Source organism: Cricetulus griseus, chromosome 2 (genome assembly GCF_003668045.3).
Source record: "Cricetulus griseus strain 17A/GY chromosome 2, alternate assembly CriGri-PICRH-1.0, whole genome shotgun sequence".
NCBI classification, from domain to species: Eukaryota; Metazoa; Chordata; class Mammalia; order Rodentia; family Cricetidae; genus Cricetulus; species Cricetulus griseus.
The window spans coordinates 376,226,725-376,250,121 of NC_048595.1; the positions used below are offsets into that span (position 1 = coordinate 376,226,725).

The following is a 23,397-nucleotide window of genomic DNA, read 5'->3' on the forward strand; positions in this document are numbered from 1 at the left end:
AGAGTGTCCCGCCTCTGGGGTAGGAGGGCCTGGGGAGCCTGCTGGTGGCGATGGGGAGGGGCTAGCCAGCGATGGGTTGTCCCGGCTGCCAGGAGGGGCTCCCCTTGGGAAGGGGTGACTCGGTGTGGAGAAGAGGGGTTATGGGGCGTCCGCCCTTCCGGGGAAGGGGCTCGGCGGCGTGGGCGGGGCCGCAGGGTGGGGCCCCCTCCTCCTCGCGCTCCCCCGCGGCGGAGGGACGGCGGGCGGGCGGGCGGGGACGGAGGCGGGCGCCCGGCCGGCCCTCAATGAGAACAGCGGGCCGCGGTGAGTAAGCGGCGGCCGGCCAGGCCGGGCCACGCGGGGCGGAGGCTGCGCGGGCAGGTCGGGGCAGGCTGGCCGGGCGGGGTCGGGAGCCGAGTCCGCAGCCCTAGCCGCGCCAGAGCCGAGCGAGGACACCGAGGCCCCGCCCCGACCGCCGGTGGCGCCCCGAGAGAGCTCCGAGAGCCGCGCCGCGCCGCAGACTCAGCCGGAAACCGGCCCCGCCGAGCCCGAGCGCCAGCCTAGTGCCACCTGACTCCGAGTCGGAGCCGCACGAGCCGAAGCCCGAGCGCGAGCCCGGCCCACCATGGCGGGGCCGCGGGGCGCTCTCCTGGCCTGGTGCCGCCGCCAGTGCGAGGGCTACAGCGGCGTGGACATCCGCGACCTGAGCAGCTCCTTCCGGGACGGCCTGGCTTTCTGCGCCATCCTGCACCGGCACCGGCCGGACCTGCTGTGAGTGCCCGGGGCGCGCTCGCGCGCGGGGCTAGGGACCGCCGCCCCCCTCAGTGACGCGGTGGCACGCGCCGCCCTGAGAGCTCCGGGAGTCCACACCCGTCAGCCCTGAATGCGGAGCAGGGCCGCCCCCGAGACCCCAGACCCACGCACCCCTCCCCCACCTCGGGCCACCGGTGTCAGGCTCCGACCTCTAAGAGGGAACGCTGACCCCCACCCCCCACCCCAGGGGCGCTCCTACTCTAGGCTCCAGCAGACATACTGAACCTCCCTTCCTCCGTTGGCGCCAGAGCGTAGTACCCCCAAACTTGGGAATCAGTATATGCCACTCCCCCAGATAGGCTGCCTTCAAGTTCCAGCTAGTGTGAGCAGACCTCCAAGTGCTCTGGAAGGCTTTCTCGAGTAGGAATTTACATCTGTAAGGGCAGCCACCAGAAAGGGTCTCAGAAAGAATGCTGCCCCAGATCACTTCCTACCTGAGAGACCGCTGCCCGGCGCCAGCTTTATTCACTTCCCCGGTCCTTCCCTTCCCCAGAAGCCTCAACCCGGTTCCCTTCTATATATAAGCTTTTGTCACCCGACTCTCCGAGTCCCATATTTTGTCGGACTCCCTTGGGAATGTAGGTCATTAGTTTCAATTCTCTCTACAGCTGTTTTGTCATTTACATTTAAGGTGCAAACAAACCTAGAGGGGTGGAGGGAAGTTACCTCTATGTAAGGCTTTTTGGGCTGTAGGGCATTAATCCCTTTTCTGGCACAGAGCTCTTAGATTAATGACTATCAGGTGACTTGGGGTACACACTACTTCCCAACACCACCTCTGCTAGGAGTCCGACTAGGTCTATGTCCCATGGCTCTGCTGTTCACAGAGGAGCACAGCGATGGGACAGAGAAGGAGCCTGGCAGGAGGAAGACTCTAGGACAGTTGACAGCTACCAATCTGCAGCGTCCAGAAGGAAAGTGGGTCCCTCCTACCCTAGCTACTCCGAAGGGTTTCCTAGGGAAGTGTTTTCAGACCTGCAGAACAATTGACACTGCTTCTACCTCAGCTTTCTTCCCTGAGCCCTGCCACCCCCCCCCGCCCCGCCCCTCCGTTTTCTCTGTGTAACCCCTAGCTGTCCTGGAACTTGCTTTGTAGATCAGGCTGGCCTCGAACTCACAGAGATGCCCCGCCTCTGCTTCCCACCACCACCACCACCACTGCCCAGCCAGCCCTGGACCCTCTTTTTATTGGCTCATTGATTTATTCGTAAAAATGAAAGTGACAGTTCATCTGGTGACTGTCTGCCTTTCGCTTCAGGTTTCAGTAGCAAACCTAGAGGAGTTCTGGTTCTGTCTTGTTTACAGCCCCCCTGGGTGGACTCCTCCAACTCGCAGAACCTGCAGTCTCTCTGCACACCTCTCCCAGACCTGTTTCCATAGGACACAATGTGGGAGGGCCGAAAAGATTGCCCAACTCTTAAGATGATTTACTGTGTGTCCAATTGAACAGTGTCTGAGGGATGGGGGGTGTGGCTGCAGAAGGGAGCCAGGTTTTATAATGGGACCCAGTGCTTAATGAAGTAGGGAGGTGGGCTTGGGCTTGCAGTGGTGAAGATCAGAGAGCTTGATTCCTGTTTTGGAGCTGCCCTTCTGGAGTCTTGTGTTTTTGCTGGGGAGTAGCCCAGAGGCAGGAGGTGGGATGAGCCTCAAGGGAGGATTTAGTGTTGGGATGCTAGGTGCTAACCCCGCCCACCCCCCAAGTGCTGGCTGCCTGGTGCTAATGTTAAGCCCTGGGGAAAATCATTGGTTATTGGTTCTTTGGGCATCTGGAAGGTGGGGTTGATAATAAGACCTACCTCATAGCCCTGTGGTGAGGATTTTAAATGAGATAATAAGCATGCAGTTAACACTAACCACTAGAAGAGGTTTAGGGGTGTGTGTGTGGGGGGGGGAAATGACTGCTTAACCCCTGGTATATATAGTCACTGCTCCTACACACTGGAGTTGGCAGAGATCACAGCCAACAAGGCAAAACCTACATACTTGCAGGTGGATCTCTGTGAGTTTGAGGCCATACTGGTCTACAGAGCCAGTTCCAAGACAGCCAAGGCTACACAGGGAAATGCTGTCTTGAATTTCAAAACCAAAACCTCCAGGTGTTGGTGGTGCATGCCTTTAATTCCAGCACTCGGGAGGCAGAGGCAGGTAGATCTCTGAATTCAAGACCAGCCTGGTCTATAAGAGCTAGTTCCAGGACAGCCTCCAAAGCCAGAGAAATCCTGCGGGGGTGGGGGTGGGGACAGAAACAAAAAAACCAAAACCAAAAAACCTACATACTGTCACACAAGTGGAGCTCAAGGTGACTAAACAGTAGTGCCTAATTGGAGTCCTCCATGGGAGACATCCTGGGGAATAGGCAAAGGTCAAGAGAAGGCCCCAAGGTCCTGCCTGAGGTGGTCACTCAGATGTTGAGGAAGCAGGTGTGAAGGGTGTTGCCTCCCAAACAGAGGTTGAGACTCAATCCAGTTGTTCATTGCTTGGGAGGCTGGTTCTGGACCATGCTAATTGCATGGGAGAGAAACTGAGGCCAGGTTCCTCATAAATCACAGAGAACTGGAAGTCTGTCTGTCCATTTATGTATTTGCTAGGGATTGAATCCAAGCCTGTATGCATGCTCCAGCAAGCACTCAACCACAGAGTTACACCCTCAGCACGTAGGGGCAGATTTGTACAAGAGTATAGGTTGGGTGAAGGTTCTAGCCTCTGAGTGCAGGTCCTGGCTGCCCAGTGCTGTCTCTAGGCCTCTGTGTGTGTGTGTTTGTGGGTAGGTGGGGGGTTCCTGCTGTGTTGGTGAGGAACTAGACCATGCCCTTCTCCCTCCTCCAGCCTTTTCTAAATTCCCTTGAGACCAGGACCCATGTGGCCTTCATTTCTGTGCTTTCATTTCCTCTAGAATCAAATGGAACTTTCTCGACCTTTGAAAATTCTCAGAAAAGAGATCTGTGTTATCCAAACCCAGATGGTATTTAGGGACAGAGAAAGAAGGGAAGAAGTTGGGGGGAAAAAAACTAGTATTGTGTGTGTTTATGTATGTGTGTATATTTATATGGTGTGTGTGTGCCAGATGATAGTCCACTTTTTTTTTTTTTTTTTTTTTGAGGCAGAATCTCATTGAGACCAGGGGCTGGCTAATTAGGCTAGACTCTGACTGGCCTCAAGCCTCAGGGATCTGCCTGTCTCTTCCTCCCCAGTGTTGGGGTCACAGGTATGCACTACCACACCTGCTTTTTACATCGATGCTGGGGATTGAACTCAGGTCCTCATGCTTGTGTGGCAAACACATCACAAGGGAGCCACCTCCCTAGTCCCAGTTACCACAGTTTTATAGTTTTTATCACACATTATTTCAGCAAACATGTACAAGAATACTTCCTAAACACCAGGAAACAATGAGGACAAACTATGACCCCCTCCCACCCCAGGAACACTGCTGAGGAAACCAAACTGTGCAGACAAGTTGCCCTTATGTCATTGGTTTTGGAATCCCCATGTGTTTAGTGTCCCAGACCAGGAAACTGAGGTTCAGGAGACTAAGTAGCTGGCTGAAGAATGTCATTGTTAGGCAGTGGCAAAGCTTGTACACTTTGCTACACTTTGCGGTATCTAGGAGACCTCTGTCACTCTCAGACCCTGCTGGCCCTCATTCCAGTGGGAGCAAGGCCTGAGGCTCTCCTGAGTTTTCAGAGCAGTAGAGGCAGATAGGGTTCTTGTCCCGCCCACAGTCACACAGCCTACCTGAAAAACCAGGCCCACAGTGCCCCACCTGCTCGTGCTCTAGCCTACTAGTCTTCACAGATGGATGAAGCCAACAAGCATCCATGTTTCCCACACCAGTGCCCTGTGGATAGGTGCTGCCATCATTCACCTGCCCCACTTCGGAAGCCGAGAAGCCCTTTACTAGGGAACTAAGAAGTCCCCTCTAAATCTCAGCACTCAGGAGGCAGAGGCAGGTGGGTCTCTGTGAGTTCGAGGCAGCCTGGTCTATGGAGCGAGTTCCAGGACAGCCTCCAAAGCAATATAGAGAAACCCTGTCTCAAAAAACAAAACAAACAAAAAAGAAGTCCCCTCAAAGGAAGCTGTCCCCAGGAGTGGCTGATGGGACAGACCATCTGTTTAGTCCTAGCAGCTCTGGGTTAGATTCAATTCTACTCTTGTTCTAATTTGTTCTTTTTTGGGCCCCATTAAGAAACACATGTGGGGGCTAGAGAGTTTGCTGAGTGGTTAAGAGCACTGGCTGCTCTTCCAGAGTAACTGGGTTCAATTCCCAGCATCCACATGGTGGTTTGCAACTGTAACTTTAGTCCCAGGGAATCTGATGCCCTCTTTTGGCCTCATTGAACATCAGGCAAGGCTCATGGGACACTGACATACATGCTGGGGAAACATAAATATTAAATAAACAAGAAAATATGTATGCACACTACACACAAAACAAATAATACAAATTTAACAAAACAAAAAAACCAAGGAAACATTCCTCCTGGAATTGGACGGGGCTTTGGATTCTGTGCTTGGTGTGGCTTGTGTGTTTGTGACATTCAATGGAAGTTCCAAAAGTATAGATTCCCAGGGCTGGCTAGCTTCCCTCCTGAATCTTAGAATCTCAGCATTGTCTTCTGTAACATGGGGTGAGCACCTGTTAGGTAAGCTGTTGGGAAGGGTAAGCTCCCCTGTATGGGTGCCTATATTGCAAGTCCACATGCTTGGTTGGCCCTTTTTGTCACTGACTGAGGAGAAGGCCTTCTGGGGAAGAATTGTGAATCCAACCATGACCGGGAGCTTGACTTGAGTCCCCCATTTCTCAGTGATTTTTTTCAGGCCTTCCTTGGATGCTTTCAGGGGCCATAGGTTCACTTTCTGCTTCCAGTTGACAGCGACAGCTCTATTAGGGCTTACAGCGTCAGTTTCCTCCTTAGGAGCCTATAAGTGCCCTCCTAAACCTTATAGAGCTGAGGCTATTCCTGCCAGGAGAAGATCACCTCTTCCCCTCTGTCCTGACTGCCTGTCACCGCTCTTGACCAGTCCCCTCCTCTCTTGCAGAGACTTCCAGTCACTCTCCAAGGAAAATGTCTTTGAGAATAACCGTTTGGTGAGTCCTCAGATAGACGGAGCACAAAGGGCTGTGGTGGGAGGGGGCAGGGCTCACAGAGGGCCACTGCATTTGGAAAGGGGCTGATACAGGTCCTAGAGGAGGCCCTGGTTCTCCTCCCTTCTCATCTCTTCCCATGGGTGCCTTCATACCACCATGTGGGATGGTTCTGTAGTCACTCCATCCCCTGATAAATAAGCTGGTTCCATTCTGAGAAGTATTCACTAACTCTGCCGTCTCTCTGTCCTCTCTTCACTGTGGCTGTTCCTGTCTTCACTTTTGTACCTGTCTCCACCCTAGGCCTTTGAAGTGGCTGAAAAAGAGCTGGGGATCCCTGCTCTCCTGGACCCCAATGACATGGTCTCCATGAATGTCCCTGACTGTCTCAGCATCATGACCTATGTGTCCCAGTACTACAACCACTTTACCAGTTCTGGTCAAGGTAAGGGGACCCAGCCCTTGAGGGAGGCTGCTCTGGACCACTTACTTCTTTTCTGGGTGGTTAAGAAATAGCCAGAGGGGCTGGAGAGTTGGCTCTGCAGTTAAGAACACTGGCTGCTCTCCCAGAGGACCAAGTTCAATATAGTGGCTCAGAACCATCTATAATGGAATCTGATGTCCTCTTCTGGCATGCAGGCATACCAGACCTGCAGACAGAGCACTTATACATTTAGAAAAAAAAAAAATAGCCAGCATGGCTGGGTGGTGGCGGCACATGCCTCTAATGGGAGGCAGAGGCAGGAGGATCTCAGTTGGAGGTCAGCCTGGTCTACAGAGTGAGTTCAAAGACAGCCAGGGCTACACAGAACAAACCCTGTCTCAAAAAGGATGAAATAGCCAGGAATCAGCCTGTCATTCATTCACTGACTATGGATTTGCTAGTTCATATATTTATTGCATTAAACAACACTGGTTTGGGTGAAATCTCCATACCTGGGAGGCTGAGGCAGAAGGATTACCTCAAGTTTGAGGCTAGTCAGGGCCACAGAATTAGATCCTGTCTGCTTTGCTGTGTGTGTGTGTGTGTGTGTGTGTGTGTGTGTGTGTGTGTGTGTGTGTGTGTGTAGGTAGGGGGGAGACAGGCAATAAGCCCAGGTGAACTCATCTGTGAGTTCACCTCCCCTCACCCACTGCACTTCCTGCCTGACAGACACTTCCTGTCCCGACACTTCCTAGGGCTTTATCTTCCTGCAATGCTGCTCTTTTCTTCTGGGCTACTGCACATCATCTTTGCAGTTCCTGCCTCTTTAGCTTCAGAATAGAGACATGGGGAAAGGGGCTATGCTGGAGGGACAGGTGTCGTCTCTGTTCCAGTCAGGTTGCTGAGCGTCCTAGGGCAGCCTGGGGACAGACAGACAGCTCCTTGCTGCATAGGGGAAGTGATCCAAAGAGGGGAAGCAAGGATACAAAAGCTGAACAGTGGGGCTGAGATCCAGGAGCCCTGAGTCCTGCACTGGCAGTTGCTGTCACGAGGCTCTGAAAAGTCCCACGTGGGTCATGTTTTCTGTATCTTCTGTGTGAGGAGAATCCAGTATGTCTCTTTTAATGGGGTGGAGTGGGACTGGAGAGATGGCTCAGCGGTTAAGAGCACTGTCTGCTCTTCCAGAGGACCCAGCACCCACATGTATGTACATAGAAGCTCACAACTGTCTGCAGTGCTAGTTCCAGGATATCAGATGCTTTCCTGGCCTCTGCAAGCATCAGGAATGAACTAACATACCTGCATTCATAAATAACAAACACCTTTTTTAAAAAGGCTGGCAGCCAGGTGGTGGTGGCGCACATCTTTAATCCCAGCACTCAGGAGGCAGAGGCAGACAGATCTCTGTGAGTTCGAGACTAGCCTGGTCTACAAGAGCTAGTTCCAGGACAGCCTCCAAAGCCACAGAGAAACCCTGTCTCGAAAAACCAAATAATTAATAAATATAAATAAAAGGGCTGGGTATGGTTTTGCATACCAGCTCATAGGAGGCAGAAGCAGGCTGATTTCTGTGAGTTTAAGGCCAGCCTGGTCTACAAAGGGATTTCTAGGCCAGCCAGGGCTGCAATGTGAGATCTTGTCTCAAAAAAAAAAAAGGAAAAGAAAAAAACAAAACAAAAAAAACCCCTGCGGTTCTAGACCTGGGAATGTAGCTTAGTTGGCAGAGTACTTAAACACCACACATAAAGCCCTGGCTGGGTTCAGTTCCCATACCACATAAACCAGTGGTGGTGGCACATGCCTGTAATCCCAGCATTTGGGAGATGGAAGCAGGAAGACATTAAGTTCAAAGTCTTTGTCAGCTATACCACCTGGGATACAGGAAATCTTGTGTTTTTTAAAAAATTTATTGTGCATTGGTGTTTTGCCTGCGTGTATATATGAGGGCATCAGATCTTGGAGTCACAGACAGTTGTGAGCTGCCATGTGGGTGCTGGGAATTGAACCCAGGTCCTCTGGATGAGCAGCTAGTGCTCTTAACCACTGAGCCATCTCTCCAGCCCAGGAAATCTTGTCTTAAAAAGAATGAAATCAGGCTTTTGAGATGGCACTTGCTGCCAAGGCTGGTGACTGAATTTAAGCCGTAGAATTCTCACAGTGGTGGAAGGAAAGAACTAATCCCTGAAATGTGCCCTCTGATCTTCACTTGTGCTCCATGACACTTTCAAGGTCCTGCCCCAAAGTAAGTAAATATTAAAATGTTAGTTGAAAAAAAAAAAAAAAAAAAAAAGGCCTGAAGAGATCCAGGTGTCGAGATGACTCAGTGATTAAGAGCACTGGCTGCTCTTCCAGAGGATCCAGGTTCTTTTCCCAGCAACTACATGGCAGCTCACAACTCTCTGTAACTCCAGTTCTAGAGGAACTGACACCCTCACTCGGACATGCATGCAGGCAAAATACCAATGCATATACTAAATAAATTATTAAAAAAAAAAAGAGCCAGGTGGTGGTGGTGCATGCCTTTAATCCCAGTACTTGAGAGGCAGAGGCAGGAGGATCTCAGTGAGTTCGAGGCCAGCCTGGTCTACAATCGAGTTCCAGGACAGCCAGGGCTGTTACACAGAGAAACCCTGTCTCGAAAAACTAAAAAAAAAATGAGTTCTGTTCCCCTGCACTTATGTCTGGAGCTCACAACTACCTGTAACTCTAGCTCCAGAGGATCTGGCCTTTATAAGCATTGCTCTCATGTGGATAAAGCAACACATAGACATACACATATACACATAATCAAAACACAAAAGAAAACCTTAAAATTTTAAATTAGGTAAAGTGTTATGGAGGATGCATGTAGCTGGCTTAAGCCTGTTGGAACTTTGGTATCTGCACTTGCCAAGGACAACTGCATTGGAAAACCCCAGGGTCACTAGTGGGAAGGAGTATAGCTTCAGTAGAGATAAGAACATGGCCTCGGACTTTTCCCTCAGACTTAACCTCCAGCCTCGGTCTCCTCTTTGCGATGGAGTCGTACATAGTGCCACCTCACGGGGTTGCTGTGGGGAGTAAAAGAGTATGTGTAGAGCATGTTTGCCCTCTGGTTTAGGACTCGCATGTTTCCAGTTTGGGTGGTACAGTTTCACGACTGACTTTCGAAGTCTGGGAAATGACTGACATCTGCAGTGTGTTGTTGATTTATAAAAGATGAACTTCAGCCTAAGGGTGTTTTTTAGTTCTGATAGTTTTATTGGGTGGAAGCCTGCTGTAAAAGAAGAGTGTGTGTGTGTGTATCTATACTGTTGATTAAGTGTGCCTTGCATAATAGTCAGGATCCATGAATGGACCGTGTAATCCTGATCACAATTCTATTTCCCAAGCTGCATTGCTCTACTACTCTTTTTTCTTTTCTTTTCTTTTTTTTTTTTTTTTTCTTTCGAGACAGGGTTTCTCTGTGGCTTTGGAGGCTGTCCTGGAACTAGCTCTTATAGATCAGGCTGGTCTCGAACTCACAGAGATCTGCCTGCCTCTGCCTCCTGAGTGCTGGGCTTAAAGGCATGAGCCACCAACGCCTTCCCAGCTACTGTTCTACTCTTTTCTCCCCCTCCCATCCCTTTCAGACGGTCTCTTCATGTAGTTCAGGCTAGCATGAAACTCAGGATGCTTCTTCTCACCTTCTAAGCCAGAGTTAAAGATGTGTCCTCATGCTCAATTTAATTCCCAGTCTCTGTGGCCAATCATGTATCTCTCTTAACCCCTTTCTGGAAGTCACTTCTTAGACCTGTCTTCAAGGTGTGGGTGTCCTGTGGGGTTTCATTGATAAAGTTTGTATCTTTTATGCCAGTTGGCCTCTAGACAAACCATTTTTATCCCATTTGCCACCACTTGATGTGTTCCAATCCCGTGTTCCCTCCCCCAAATGGTCTTGTATTGTACTTTCTGGGCAAGTGGAAAGTGTGTGTGTGTGTGTGTGTGTGTGTGTGTGTGTAGCGCTGGTTCTATCCTGCCTGGCCTCTCATCCGTAGCCACTGCCCCTTTCTCCTGGGGAGCACAGAGCTCAGAGCTTCCCACGTGCTAAACAGGCACCTTGCACTGAGCCCTATCCCAGCCCCACATCTTCCTCCTCTTCTCCTTCCCCTGCAGATCATCACTGTCTGCACAGCTTTGATGCTGATGCCTCAGCACCTGGAACTTCTCGTGCCTTTAGCAAGTACTTTTAGAGCCCTTGCTTGTGCTAGGCACTGTGTTAGTTGCTGGGGAAAGAGGAAGCCTCAGAGACTGTGTTGTATGATGCTGGAGGAAGGGAAAGAAAGCATTAAACAGTACATTTCTCAGGAGCCCAGCACATTACCATTCTTACTATAAATACTTGTTTTGTATGCATGTGTATGTGTGTGCCTGAGCATAGCTCTGTGCATCATGTGTGTGCAGTAACCTGCAGGAGACCAGAAGGGCATTGGGTACCCTGGAACTGGACTTACAGGTGTTTGTGAGCTGCCATGTGGATGCCAAAAGCTCAAGCCAGGTCCTCTGTCAGAGACATATTTTAAGCCAGGCAGTGGTAGCACACACCTCTAATGCCAACACTTGGGAGGCAGATGCAGGTGGATCTCTGTGAGTTCTAGGCCAGCCTGGTCTACAGAACTAGTTCCAGGATAACCAGGGCTATCCACAAAGAAACCCTGTCTTGAACCCCCACACACCAAAAAATTTCACATTTATTTAATTTGTCTGTGCACACACATACCATGGCACATGAGTGCAGTTTGGGACAATTGTGGGAGTCAGTGCTCTCCATCCACCATGTGGGTTCCGGAGATTGAACTCAAATCTTCAGCCTTGGCAGCAAGAGCCTTTACCTGCTTCATCATTTCACTGGCTCTTTAATTAATTATTTTTTGAGATGGGGTCTTGCTTTGTAGCCCAGACTAGCTCAGAATTCACATTCCTCAGCATCCCAGGTACTGGGATTACAGGGATGCACCATACAAGCACACATGTGTGTACCTTGTTTATTTTTGGTACTGGGGTTGAACTCAGAGCCTTGATCATGTTAGTCAAACACTCTGTGGATGAGCTGTTTGGACACCTGACTTGTTAAATTACCACACAGAGTTCTAAAGACGTTAGAGGTTGGGCTTTGTTTTACTCCTTGGGTGCAGAGGAGTCTCTCAACTTGACACTAGCTGATGGAGGAGAAGATGGTCTGAGGGGTGCCCTGGTATGTGTGTGGGGTTTCCTCTGACTCCGGGCCACATCTGCTCGCTTGGAGATAGGCAGGTGACCTCAGTGAATAGGCCACCTCTCTGAGCCTTCAGATGAGGCTTCATCCCTCTGTCTGAGTGGGAAGGAAGCTGTGACCTGGCCTGCTGTACCAATGCTTGTGATGGACCTGTACAGTGGGAATCGCTGGCTCCATTTGAGGGAGACTCAGCCACTGAGTTAGTAGCTTGCCCCTGGCACATGGCTTGAAAGTAGAGGTGTTCCCTGCTCTGTGTTACATGGAGTACAGTTGGGCCCAGTGTTCTGCCCAGAGGTGGTGCTGTAGAGATTTGGGTGGGTTGGTAGTGCCCTGAGCTCCAGGTTCTGTTCCTGCCTCAGGGTCTTTCCTGTCTTGCAGCTGCTGTTGCACCACCAACCCCAGCAAAGGACCCAGCACCCCCCTCCCCCACATCTGCATCGCCTGCTGTGAAACCAGGAGAGGACACTCAGGTAGGCAGAGTCCTTGGGTCGGAGAGTAGGTGAGGGGCACAGCTGTCATTACAGTGACTGCTGTGGGAGGAAGTAGGCCATGGCTATATTCAGAGGGCATTCTCTGCTGTTGTCCTACTGAGTTCCCAGGGCCAGGGTGCCATCCCATCAGTCCCATTTTATAGGAGGGAGCCTGGATGTTTTCTCCAGACTTTGAGTGAGTCACTGTCATTGCTGTGACTGAGTGGATAAACCTCATACTGTCCTTGCCATCATGGGACTGTCAGGAGCTACATGCATAATGATGGGAATATTCCCTTTGACTCTGTGGAGTCCGAGCTTTGAACCACTCAGTGTGACTTCACTGAGGCCCCTCCACAGTGTTTATTATCTCTCAGGCCCTATTGTCCAGACAGGAAACAATGACTCAGTAAAGTTGGGTCCTTTGTCCAAAGTCACTCAGTAGAGAAGTGGGGGCCACCTTGTTAGTCCCCTCTCCAAAGGACATGAGCTTTTGATGAGCTTTAGAGAGAAGTAGGCCCAGAGTGACTGCCCAGACTGCCTGAGTGGGCTGACACCGGTGGGTTAGCTGATGGAGAGCCAAGGCCACCAGAGGAAAGGAGGGTTGGCTAGAGCAACTTTACAGCTGAAAGTTGCCTCTCCTAGTGTTAGGAACCTTCCTTGGAAGTTGGAAGTCTGGGCTTCACTGTTTCCGTACTGGCTTGGGATATTGAAAAAGTCATCCTTCTCTGGGCTCTGGCTTTCTCATGTGGGAGAAGGTAACGGCCTCCTGTCCTCTAGCTCTCCTAGACTCTGATCTTCATGTGTTAGCACCATGGAGCTTGGTGTACACTTGAGGGACATGGCTGCAATGGGGAGGGGAAGGGAACTATCCAGGAGCAGCATGGCTGGTAACTCTACCCCATTTCCTGCAGGGTGATGACCTCTCCTCAGACAGCCTGTCTGAGCAGGGCAAACAGCAGCCCCCGAGCAGCGTTTGCGCAGCCTGTGGGCAGCGGGTGCACCTAGTGCAGCGGTACTTGGCTGAGGGCAGGCTCTACCACCGGCACTGCTTCCGGTGAGTGCTATAGGGCAGGTCATGTCTCCCAGCATCTGGGAGGGATCACCCTGGGGTCAGCACACTGTTCACACCCACTGAGCTGTTCACACCCACTGTGCCATTTGCACCCACTGTGCCTCACACCCACTGGGCTGTTCATGCCAAGCATTCAGCTTATCCTCATAACTGAGGAACAAACTATGGCTTAGGAAAAAAAAGACCAGCTCGGTCGCAGGATTTCCCTCCTGTTCTCATTCTTTTTAAAAATGTATTTATTTTTATGCATGTGTATATGACTGTGAAAGAGGATGCCATGTGTATGGGGTTGCTCTTGGAAGCCAGCTGGAGTTGGAGGCAGTTGCGAACTCCCAAATGTGGGTGCTTAGAACCAAACTCAGGACCTCTGGAAGAGCCGCAGATGCTCTCAAATGCTGAGCCGCCTCTCCAGCCCCAGTCTTTGTGAGGTGCTGAGGCTTAAACCCAGTACCAGGCATGTGCAGGGCTAGCATCCCACCACCAAGCTTTATGCCTAGCCTCCTCTCACCATTGGAGCTCAATTGAAACAAAGAATTTTCTTAGATTTAAATGTGACTTCCTGGGGATGCCAATTTGTTTGTTTGGTTTTGCAGTGCTGGGACTAAAGCCAGTTCTGTGCCTGGTAGGCAAGCACTCTACCACTGAGCTATACTCCCAGCTTAAGGAAGCCAGGTTTTTCCTTTCTGCTTTTTTCTTTTCCTTTCCTTCCAAGGCAGTGCCTCAGTGTGTAGTCCAGGCTAGCCTGGAAATGATAATTTTCTGACTTCAGTCTCCTATATGCTTTGATAAAGGTGTGTGCCACCATTCCCTGGTGTGGTGCATACCCCTTTAATCCCAGCACTTGGTAGGTAGAGACAAGCGGATCTCTGTTTCAGACCAATCTGGTCTACATAGCAAGTTGCAGGACAGCCAGGACTATTACACAGAGAAACCCTGTCTCAAAAAACCAAGTGAGACCCTGTTTTAACCACCCCCTCAATAAAAAGGTGTGCACCACCATACCTGAGGGGCTGAAGAGAAGGCTCAGCACTTAAGAGTAGTGGCTGCTCTTGCAGTGGACCCAAGTTTGATTCCCTGGACCTATATGGTACCTCACAACCTTCTGTAACCCAGTTCCAAGGGATCTGATGCCTTCTTCTGACCTCCTTTGGCACCAGGCATACATGTGGTGCATAGACCTACATGTAGGCAAAATGGCCCAACACATAAAATAAGTAAATCTTAAAAAGTAAATCCTTAACCTTTAAAACCAGCACTTGGGAGGCAGAGACAGAGGCAGAGGCAGAAGCAGGCAGATCTCAGTGAGTTTGAGGCCAGCCTGGTCTACAGAGTGAGTTCCAGGACAGCACACATTTGCTATTACTGGATGTGCATACATGGTATGAAGCATGTCAGTGGATGCACAGCCTGCACAAGAGTTTCCTGCAGCTGTGTCGTCATCACAGCAGTCACTCTGATATATTATTGTATTTTATTCTGTTTCATTAAAAGCAAGCCGAGCTGAGGCCCTCTCTCTCTCCCTCTCTCTCTCTACCCCCCATCTCTCTCCCCCTCTCTCTCTCTGTCTCTCTCTGTCTCTCTCTCTCTCTCTCTCTCTCTCTGTAAGAGACAGAGTGTGTGTGTGTGTGTGTGTGTGTGTGTGTGTGTGTGTGTGTGTGTGTGTGTGTGTGTGTGTGTCTCACAGTGGTGGGGTGCTTATCCAGTATTCATTAGGCTAGCTCACAGTGGGGGTGGGCTATGGCCCAGGGGATAGTGCAGGGGATGGTGGGGGTTTTTTGTTTTTGCTTTTTTTTTTTTTGAGGCTCTGGTTTTGGTTCCCAGCCCTGAAGAACAAAGTGAAAGGAAAACCAAAACAAACCTGGTAGGTAGGGAGCCAAATTGTTTTCCTGAGTCACTGACTAGTGGCAGTCTTCCCCTAGAGCAAACCCTGGGGCACTTTGGCCTCTTTCCCCTTGCAGCACAAGCTTGTTTCACAATTCCTGTTTCTAATTTCACTTGGTTTAGTGTCCTCGCCTGATTCTGGCAGTTGCCATGTTCTTTTTTCTTCTGGAAAGTCCAAGGTGGGCTTGGCAGCTGAAGGAAGGAGTGAGGGAATAACTTTGATTTCTGATGGAGGACTTACTTACCCAGGCTTGGCCAATGTTCTTTGCTGAGGGAGTTCCTGCTCTGTCCCCTGCAGATGTCGGCAGTGTTCCAGCACACTTCTCCCAGGCTCTTACATCAGTGGGCTAGAGGAAGGCACCTTTGTGTGTGCAGAGCGCTGCACAAGGCTGGGCCCAGGAGGCCGGTCAGGAACTAGGCCCCTCCCACAGCAAAAACAGCAGCAGGTAGCAGAAGAAGCCAAGGATGGAGAGGAGAGTGACCCTAGCCCAAGTGTGGCTGAGGTGGCCAAGGCAGATGGCCTCCAGCCCAGCTCCGAGGTACAGCCCCAGACCCTGAACAAGCCACCTCTTCCCAGCAAGCCCCAGGAGGTGGCCAGTCCTCCTGTTGGCCGACCCACACCTGCCCCCAGGAAGGCTTCTGAGAACTCAGCCTTGACGCCCCCAACACCACGGCCACGGTCTAGTCTGCAGCAGGATGGCTTGGTGGAGCAGGGTGTCAGCACCGGCCTTGTGAATGGTGAGTGAGGGTACAGCTGGACAGGGCATGCTGGCTGAATGTGTCCCCTCCTGTGGGCATGTAAATAGTAGCCTTGTGTTCCAGGAATAGCATCAGCTTCCTTCCTCCCTCCCTCCTTCCCTCCCTCCTTCCTTCTCCCCTTCCCTTCCTTCCTTCCTCCCTTCCTTCCCTCCCTCCTTCCCTCCCTCCCTTCCTTCCTTGGTTTATTTTAAATTGTGTGTATATGTTTGTATCTGTTCATGTGACTCTAGGTGCCCACAAAGTCCAAAGTTCAGAAGAGCTGGAGTTACAGGTTGTTGTGAGTCACCTGATCTGGGTGTTGGGAACTGAGCTCCTGTCCCCAACTCAGTTGGGAACTGAGCTCGTAAGCCCAACTTAACTGCTGAGGCATCTCTCTAGCCCTGTGAACTGCTTTCTGAGCTGGCACCTGTATGTGCTATGTGATGGGGTCATCTGTGTGTGTGCCACTCACCTTATGCCTTTTCATGCCATGTAGTTCTCCAAACTAGTACAGCTCAAAACCACAGCCTCACCTGTGTTCCATGTGTGTGTGTGTTTTGTTTCTGTCTTGTGGTTTGGAGTGTAGCAAATGTACATATATGTGTCCTGAGTGTCTCTGGGACTGACGTCAGTCATATATATCTTGGTTCATAACCAGGTATGCACCAAGTAACTTCCCATTCCCATCATGAGTGTCTGTCATCTGTTTGGGGAGAGCTAAGGGGCCTGGGGAGAGCAGTGGGGTTAGGGCCCCTGAGCTCATCTGAACTGCATTGGGGACTCCTGGCCTGCTGTGTTCTTGGATGACCTTCATGCTGTGTGCTCATGAGAACCTGAGATATGCTGAGCATCCCTTATCATTCGGTCAGGAAAGGCAATGAAGGGTCGAGGGAGAGAGCCTCCTGGGACTTGTACCAAAACATTTTGTGTAGTTGAATCTCCCCAGTATTTCTAGAGTCTAGCTTAGGCTTGTGTATTCCTGGAGGAAACCCAGTGTCCAAGAGTGGCAGGCACAGGTATCCGTAACTGATTGTAGAATGTAGAATGTAGAAACACTGCTGGAGTAGATGGGAGAAAGCCGAGTGGGGTTCAGCGAGTTGGAGTCAAGGGAGGTTTCCAAGTGGAGATGGCACCTGGGTAGATACCCTGGTATAGCGGAAGTGACTGAAGGGATTTGGGTTGGTACTTGTCAGCTAACATGCAGTTGGGCCTGCCAGAAGTCTGCCTGCAGCCTCTGACTGACCATTCTCCCATTCTCCTTCCACCTTATCTAATCTCCCTGAGGGCTGGCTAGGACTGGGCTGTGGTCACCCTGGTCTGTGACATGCCAGGTAGGGCACAAGGACACTCCTTGCAAAGCCAGCACTCTGGCTGGTTCTTGGTGCCTCTCTGCAACCATTGAAGGCCTGGTTCATTGTCTTTTCACATCTAGGAAGACTTCAGGAACCTCCTATTCCCAGGCCAAGAGGGACACCCAAGTTGTCAGAGAGGTATGCTGGCTCTGAAAGGCCTCAGTGTGGGAGTGGGGGTTTCTAGGGCCCAGGTAGGGAAAGGGTTTGCTGGGCCCACAGGGAGGTTTCCTTCTGGGTGAGGAAGGAAAGCTGTGTCCCGGATCTGCCTGACCTGTGCTCTGAGTGGGGATAGCCACCTCTAGAGTCATTTTGCTTCCTCAAGCTTGTGCTTCCTGCATGACATGGGAGTCTAGGCCTTGTTCATAGAATACAGATAGGCTCGGACAAGCAAAGCTGCTGTGCCTGCCACTCTGGGGAGGACATGCTTCTAGCTCTTTGAGAGCTGTCCTCGTCAGGATGGTCAACCTGTGAGGGGTAAGGGACCACAGTGTCCTACTAGTGAGTATTTGTGCAGTTCCTGGTGTGTGACCACACTTGGGTGGGATGTAGAACTCACTGGACCCTGTGAAATGGAATGTTAGGTAAGCCTCCAAAGAGCAGGTGAGCCTGAGGCATAGAGAAATGGGTGACATCATTAAATGTCACATAGTCCCTTTTTGGGGACTGGATTGACAGCAGCTGTGTGATTGAAGGCTTGTCTTCTCGGGCTTCAAGGTGCCCTATTGGGATGTGACAGCCATCACCCATGTGTGTCTGGCCTGACCTTGGGGCTAGGCTTGGGAGAGCAGAGGGGGCAGTGTCACCCTCCTCTGGGACAGACTGAAACTTCCTAGAGGGCAGAAGGCTGACCCCTTGCCTTGGCCTCCCTGTAGGATGCCAGCACCAAGGAAGGACCCCCCATGGATCACACTGGTGCAGACAGAGCCAAAGAAGAAGCCAGCCCCACTGCCCCCCAGCAACAGTCCTGGGCCACTAAGCAGACATGTGGAGAATGGAGGCCTGGAAGAAAGGACCCAGAAGAGCCCAGTATCTGAGCCAGATCCCAAGCCCTACAACCCCTTTGAGGAGGAAGAGGAGGAAGAGGAGTCAGCCCCAGCAGTACCAGGCCCTGTCCCAGCCCCAGCCCCACCAGAGTCTACGCCTAAGCCCCTACACCCCTGGTATGGCATCACCCCCACCAGCAGCCCCAAGACAAAGAAGCGCCCTGCCCCGAGAGCACCTAGTGCTTCCCCACTTGGTGAGTGCTAGGTCTGAGGGTGCAGGGGGCTTTGCTATGTTTTGTACAATGTGGGTGTATGATTTCCCATTTCATCCTACAGCAGGCTGGGAGAGGGTGGCATTATTGCCACTTCATAGGGGAGGCACAGTGCTGAAGCCGCAGAGGCAGGATTTGAACCCCAGCTTTTAACATTTCCTGTTATGCCAATTCAGTGTGGAAGTCAGGGAGGGCGTGGCACAGCCCTCCATTGGGCTTCTGAAAGGCATGAGGCAGGGTTCACTTGAACCCTGCCTCCGTGTGTCTTGTCTCTCTAGCCACTGAGCAGCTTGGCTCCTACCTGGCTGTGTAGGGCTTGGTCCTTCCCTCATCTGGCCTTTGTCTCATGTGTGAGATGGGGGTCAGTTCCAGGTCCCTTTGCCCCAGCATGCTGTTTTGGTCCAACCTCAGATGTGTCTTGAACTCTTGGTCCCCTTCCCACTCCTAGGGGTGTGGCTGAAAGCTCTGTGGGACCAAGCACCTGCCAGGAACAGTTAGAGGCAAATGCTCTGCTATCTGTGCCCTGGGTCCTCTTGCTGGATGAGCTTGGTGTAATGGGGGCATGAGCTCAAGTTGGACCATGCTGTGTCTAAAGATGACCCTAGCTAGGGAGAATCCTTTGCTGAATCTGACTTCATCCAGGAAGTACAATGATGGCCGTGGAGGCATAGTCCATGTCATCTGCAGAAGGAGAAAGCCGTGCCTGGCAGTGCCTGGGCCAGCACTGGCTGTTGCAGGTGCTGCCCCCACTCTCTGCTGTTGCCTTCTTTCCAGTTTCTGTGCCAGAGACGGAGGCCAGCCTCCTTTCCCTGCCTTCCCTGTACTTGCGTCTTCATCTGCCCCAGCAGCTTGCCTTTGAGTGGGCTTGGGTGTGAGAGGAACATGGGGCACATGGGAGGGGGGAGTAGAAGGCAGCTGTCTTTCTGGGTAGGAAGTTAGGGCCATAAATGTGCCACAAGGTGGCACACTAGAGCATCAGGGGTACAAGATGGGGTCGGATGGCTGAGTGCCTTTGTGATGTGGGATCTGGAATAGGATTGGTGTTCTCTGACCTCTTGCCTATCCGGATGGGGAAGAGCTTGGTGTCCAGGGCTACCCCAGCTCTGGGAGCAAGGTGTGTCGGGGGAGGACAGAAGTCCCATCCACCGCTTGAATGTTTCTGCTGTTCTGCTCCAACAGTTCTTCATGCCTCCCGCCTGTCACACTCAGAGCCTCCTTCAGCCACACCATCGCCAGCCCTTAGTGTGGAGAGCCTGTCCTCTGAGAGCTCCAGTCACACTGCCAATGCAGAGCCCTTGGAGCCGCCTGCTGTACCCAAGAGCTCCTCAGACCCTGCCGTGCACATGCCTGGTACCCCTGGCACATCTGGGAACTCTGTCACTCCTTCGGCCAATTCTTCCCTATCACCTTCTGGGGAACAGGGGCAGCCTAGTGGTGAACAAATGCCACAGGCCAGGACCAGAGGCAGCCCAAGTACTCAGGCCACCAAGCCCTGCAGTGGTGCTACCCCCACCCCCTTCCTATTGGCTGGAGACCGGAGCCCTGCCCCTTCCCTGGGGAGCTCATCCCCACAGCTACAGATCAAGGTGAGTGCTCCATGGATGTCAGAAGCAGCCTTTTAGCTAGTGGATGTGGGGCTTGTCTTGGGGCACAAATGAGTGGACTTACCCATCATTACCTGTGTGAGACTCTGATCTGTGTATCTGTCCATCCCTCTGTCTGTTTGCTCACCAGCCTGTTTACTGACAGTGGGGTCTGTCTACACCTCTGCCCGACACCCACACCTTGTCTATCCCATCACCTTCTGGCCTCACTGATGCCAGGCATTGGGCATGTTCATTAAGACCCTGTGTTTGCCCTCTAGGGACACCCAGTCTACATGGGGAGACAGGCATATGATTGTTCCAAACTGTGATGGGTGTGAAACACGGTAGGAAAGGTGACTCCTTCACCAGAGACTGTAGTCTTGCCAAGAAGTCGTGAAGCAACTGGCCCTTGCTGACTATGTCCTGTGTTGGGGGGACACCTGGATTCCTGAGGTCACACAGGCCTCGTGGTCTCTCTTCTTGACTGGCCCGTTGTCTGGCCAGCAGGTTCTGAAATGCCCCATCAGGCTTAGGGGCTCAGGACGCACACCTTCCTGGGTTCCTCTTTTATGAGTTGTGAGGGAATGCTTATGAAGGACAGATCAGGCCAACCCTAGACCCTTGCTAGGCTCTGTCTTCTCTCAGAGGTAAAGTGGGCACGAGAAAGGTCTAGCTGGGCCACTGTCTGGCCATTTGGCTTTTGACGGGTTCTGTAGTTCCAGGTTCACTTGTTTCTTAGACTGACCCTCCCTGGGCCACAACTCCTGTTGTAGGTGTGGTACTTCCAGCTCTGCTACCTGTTGTGTGATGTTGAGAAGGCCTGCTTTTGACAGTAAGCTACTGATTAGTGCCAAGTTTCTAGAGTGTTCTGAAGAACCTCTGGGTATCTCATTTTAAATTATGTGTATCTAGGTATGGGTTTGTGCATGCGAGCATAGTGCCTATGGTAGCAGCCAGAGGGTGTCAGACCTCCTAGAGTTGGAGTTAACGGGTTCTGTGGTCACCTGATATGGGACCCTGACTCTGGACTTCTGGAAGAACAGTATGTGCTCTTAACCACTAAGCCAGGTTTTTACCGCTCTCTTTTCCGCTGTACCCTTGGGGCAGACAGGACTTTTCCTGTCTCCCTCTTTTGTCCTCTTTCTCTCTCTGTCTTGTGTCCCCCGCCATCACCACCTTGCCTCGGTCATCCTTTCCTGCCATGGAATCTGCCAAGGTTCCCCACGTGTATTATCATAACACAAGCCAGCTTCATTGCCCAGCCACAGTGCCCAGCAATACAAAAGAGGGCTAGAATATCCTTGTCACCATCCTGAAAAATGACAAAGCCAAAGCACATCAATGAGAAAAATACAACTTTTTAGAAGGAATCTTGTTTTTGGTATTACACATACACATACACAAAACAAACAAAAAAACCACTAAGCCATGTCTGCAGCCTGCCCAGCTCCACTTTTGTAATGAAAGCATGGGTTGTACAGGACACACATTTAAGAATGTTCTGTGGGCTAGGCGGTGGTGGCACATGCCTTTAATCCCAGCACTCTGGAGGCAGAGGCAGGTGGATCTCTATGAGTTCACCTGGTCTACAAGAGCTAGTTCCAGGACAGCCTCCAAAGCCACAGAGAAACACTGTCTCAAACAAAACAAAAAAAGAATGTTCTGTGGCTGAAAAAGCATGAAGGACTCAGAGGCCATGGGCTTTACTGGACTCCCTCTCTGTGTTGATACAGAGGGAGAGGGCAGAATCCCAGGGTCTTCCTAAGGGACCCAATCCCACTCTCACCTCTGGGATTAGGAGAGAATGTCAGAGGCAGTTGGAGCAGGAAACAGGTTGTGGGTGACCACACAGTCTCTGCCTCAGGCCCACTGTGTCTCTTACCTCATGAAACCAAATGCTTGTCCTACCATTTCCAGCTCTGGCTTAGGTACTTGTTCTGACTGGTTAAGGGCATGGCCTCCCCCACACACTAGGTGCAAGGAAGCTGAGGCCTCAGTTGCAAGCCCTGCTTCCCTTAAGCTGAAGGGCACTATTGGGAAGGCAGGGCCCTGGTCTCCAAGGGGAGGGGTCTCTGGAGAAAAAGAAAGATGCAGAGCCAGGCTCTAAATGTGTCTGTGGTAGGCAGGAGAGAGTAGGGAGGGGAGAATCGCCTCTCATCTATTAGGTAGAGGGAGGGTAGGAGTCCTACTGTTGGATTTCCTGGCTGGGTGACCCTAGGTGGGGGCACTGTGCCTCTCTGAGCCTTCCAGTCTCCACTGGAGAAAGCTGGCTGTGAAGACTGTAACTGTGGTTGAGGGCGGGGCCTTTAACCTCATTGCCTGACAAAGGAGCTGGGTGCTTAACCTCTCGGTACTGAGCTCAGCTGTAAGTGGGCATGCAGTAAGCGAGGCTTCTGAGCACGTGTGGCACCAGGGCTGGGGCCCAAGGCTTTGCACTCTTAAGACAAGCACTCTTTTTGTTTTTTTTTAAACTTTATTTAGTTTTTTTTTTTTTTTGAACAATGTCATACACATATAAAATGCATTCTGATCTGGTGGTGGCGCACACTTTTAATCCCAGCACTCAGGAAGCACAGGCAGGCGGATCTCTGTGAGTTCAAGGACAACCTGGTCTACAAGAGCTAATTCCAGGACAGCCTCCAAAGCTACAGAGAAGCCCTGCCTTGAAAAACCAAAAAAAAAAAAGAAAAAAAAGAAAAAAAAAGCATTCTGATTATTTTAACTCCCGACCTTCTAAGCTCAACCTTTAACCCACCCCCTTTCCTACATTTTTTTTTTTTTTAATTGAGACAAGGTCTCACTTTATAACCCTGGCTGTCCTGCAAATCACTGTGTAGACCAGGCTGGCTTCACACTCACAGTGATCTATCTGTCCTTGCCTCTGCCTCCCGAGTGCTGGAATTACTGGGGTGCGCTCCCACACTGGACTCATACAAAGACTTTTTACTCCGGCATGCTCTGGAGCAGAAAGTGTGTATGGTGTGAGAACTGACACTGGGAAGCACTCTGGAAATGGAACCGTTTGCTGAATGCGTGTGGAGAGATGGAACTTGGGGGAGTCTGTTCTTGCCTGGGTCCTCATCCTCCAGTTCCTTGGGTCCTGGCCTGCTTTCATGTTCCTGTATGATCAGACTTCTCAGACTTAACCATCCGTCATGTCTCTCCCTTCAGTCTTCCTGCAAGGAGAACCCTTTCAACAGGAAGCCGTCTCCCTCTGCATCTCCAACCGTAAGGAAGGCCACCAAAGGAGCCAAGCCCATGAGGCCACCTGCCCCTGGACATGGCTTTCCACTCATCAAACGCAAGGTACCACAAGACACTCTGAGCCCCAGCTGACCCAGCACCCTCCCCTCAGCAGCCTTAGTCATCTGGTGGCTCTGCTGGAAGGTTGAACTTATTAGCCTAGGTATCCTATGTAGCCAGGGGCAATGGTGCTAGGAGAAACTTATGCTTCTCAGAAGGTTTCCCCAATGTGCTCTGTAACCTAGCTCACTGTCTCATAAGG

General features: G+C 51.4%; 1 protein-coding gene across 1 annotated transcript in view; it reads left to right on the top strand.

Moving 5' to 3' along the window:
• Window positions 1-252: 252 nt before the first annotated feature.
• The window catches only part of Micall1 (MICAL like 1), a 28,495-nt gene continuing 5,350 nt past the window's right edge, over window positions 253-23,397 (top strand). Inside the window, exons 1-10 of the mRNA XM_027403982.2 lie at window positions 253-750; window positions 5,833-5,881; window positions 6,182-6,323; window positions 11,914-12,005; window positions 12,920-13,062; window positions 15,260-15,699; window positions 17,132-17,189; window positions 17,924-18,288; window positions 19,486-19,892; window positions 23,064-23,198. Coding sequence (XP_027259783.1) covers window positions 605-750; window positions 5,833-5,881; window positions 6,182-6,323; window positions 11,914-12,005; window positions 12,920-13,062; window positions 15,260-15,699; window positions 17,132-17,189; window positions 17,924-18,288; window positions 19,486-19,892; window positions 23,064-23,198 — 1,977 coding nt within the window. The 5' untranslated portion in view covers window positions 253-604. The remainder of the gene's footprint in view (window positions 751-5,832; window positions 5,882-6,181; window positions 6,324-11,913; window positions 12,006-12,919; window positions 13,063-15,259; window positions 15,700-17,131; window positions 17,190-17,923; window positions 18,289-19,485; window positions 19,893-23,063; window positions 23,199-23,397) is intronic.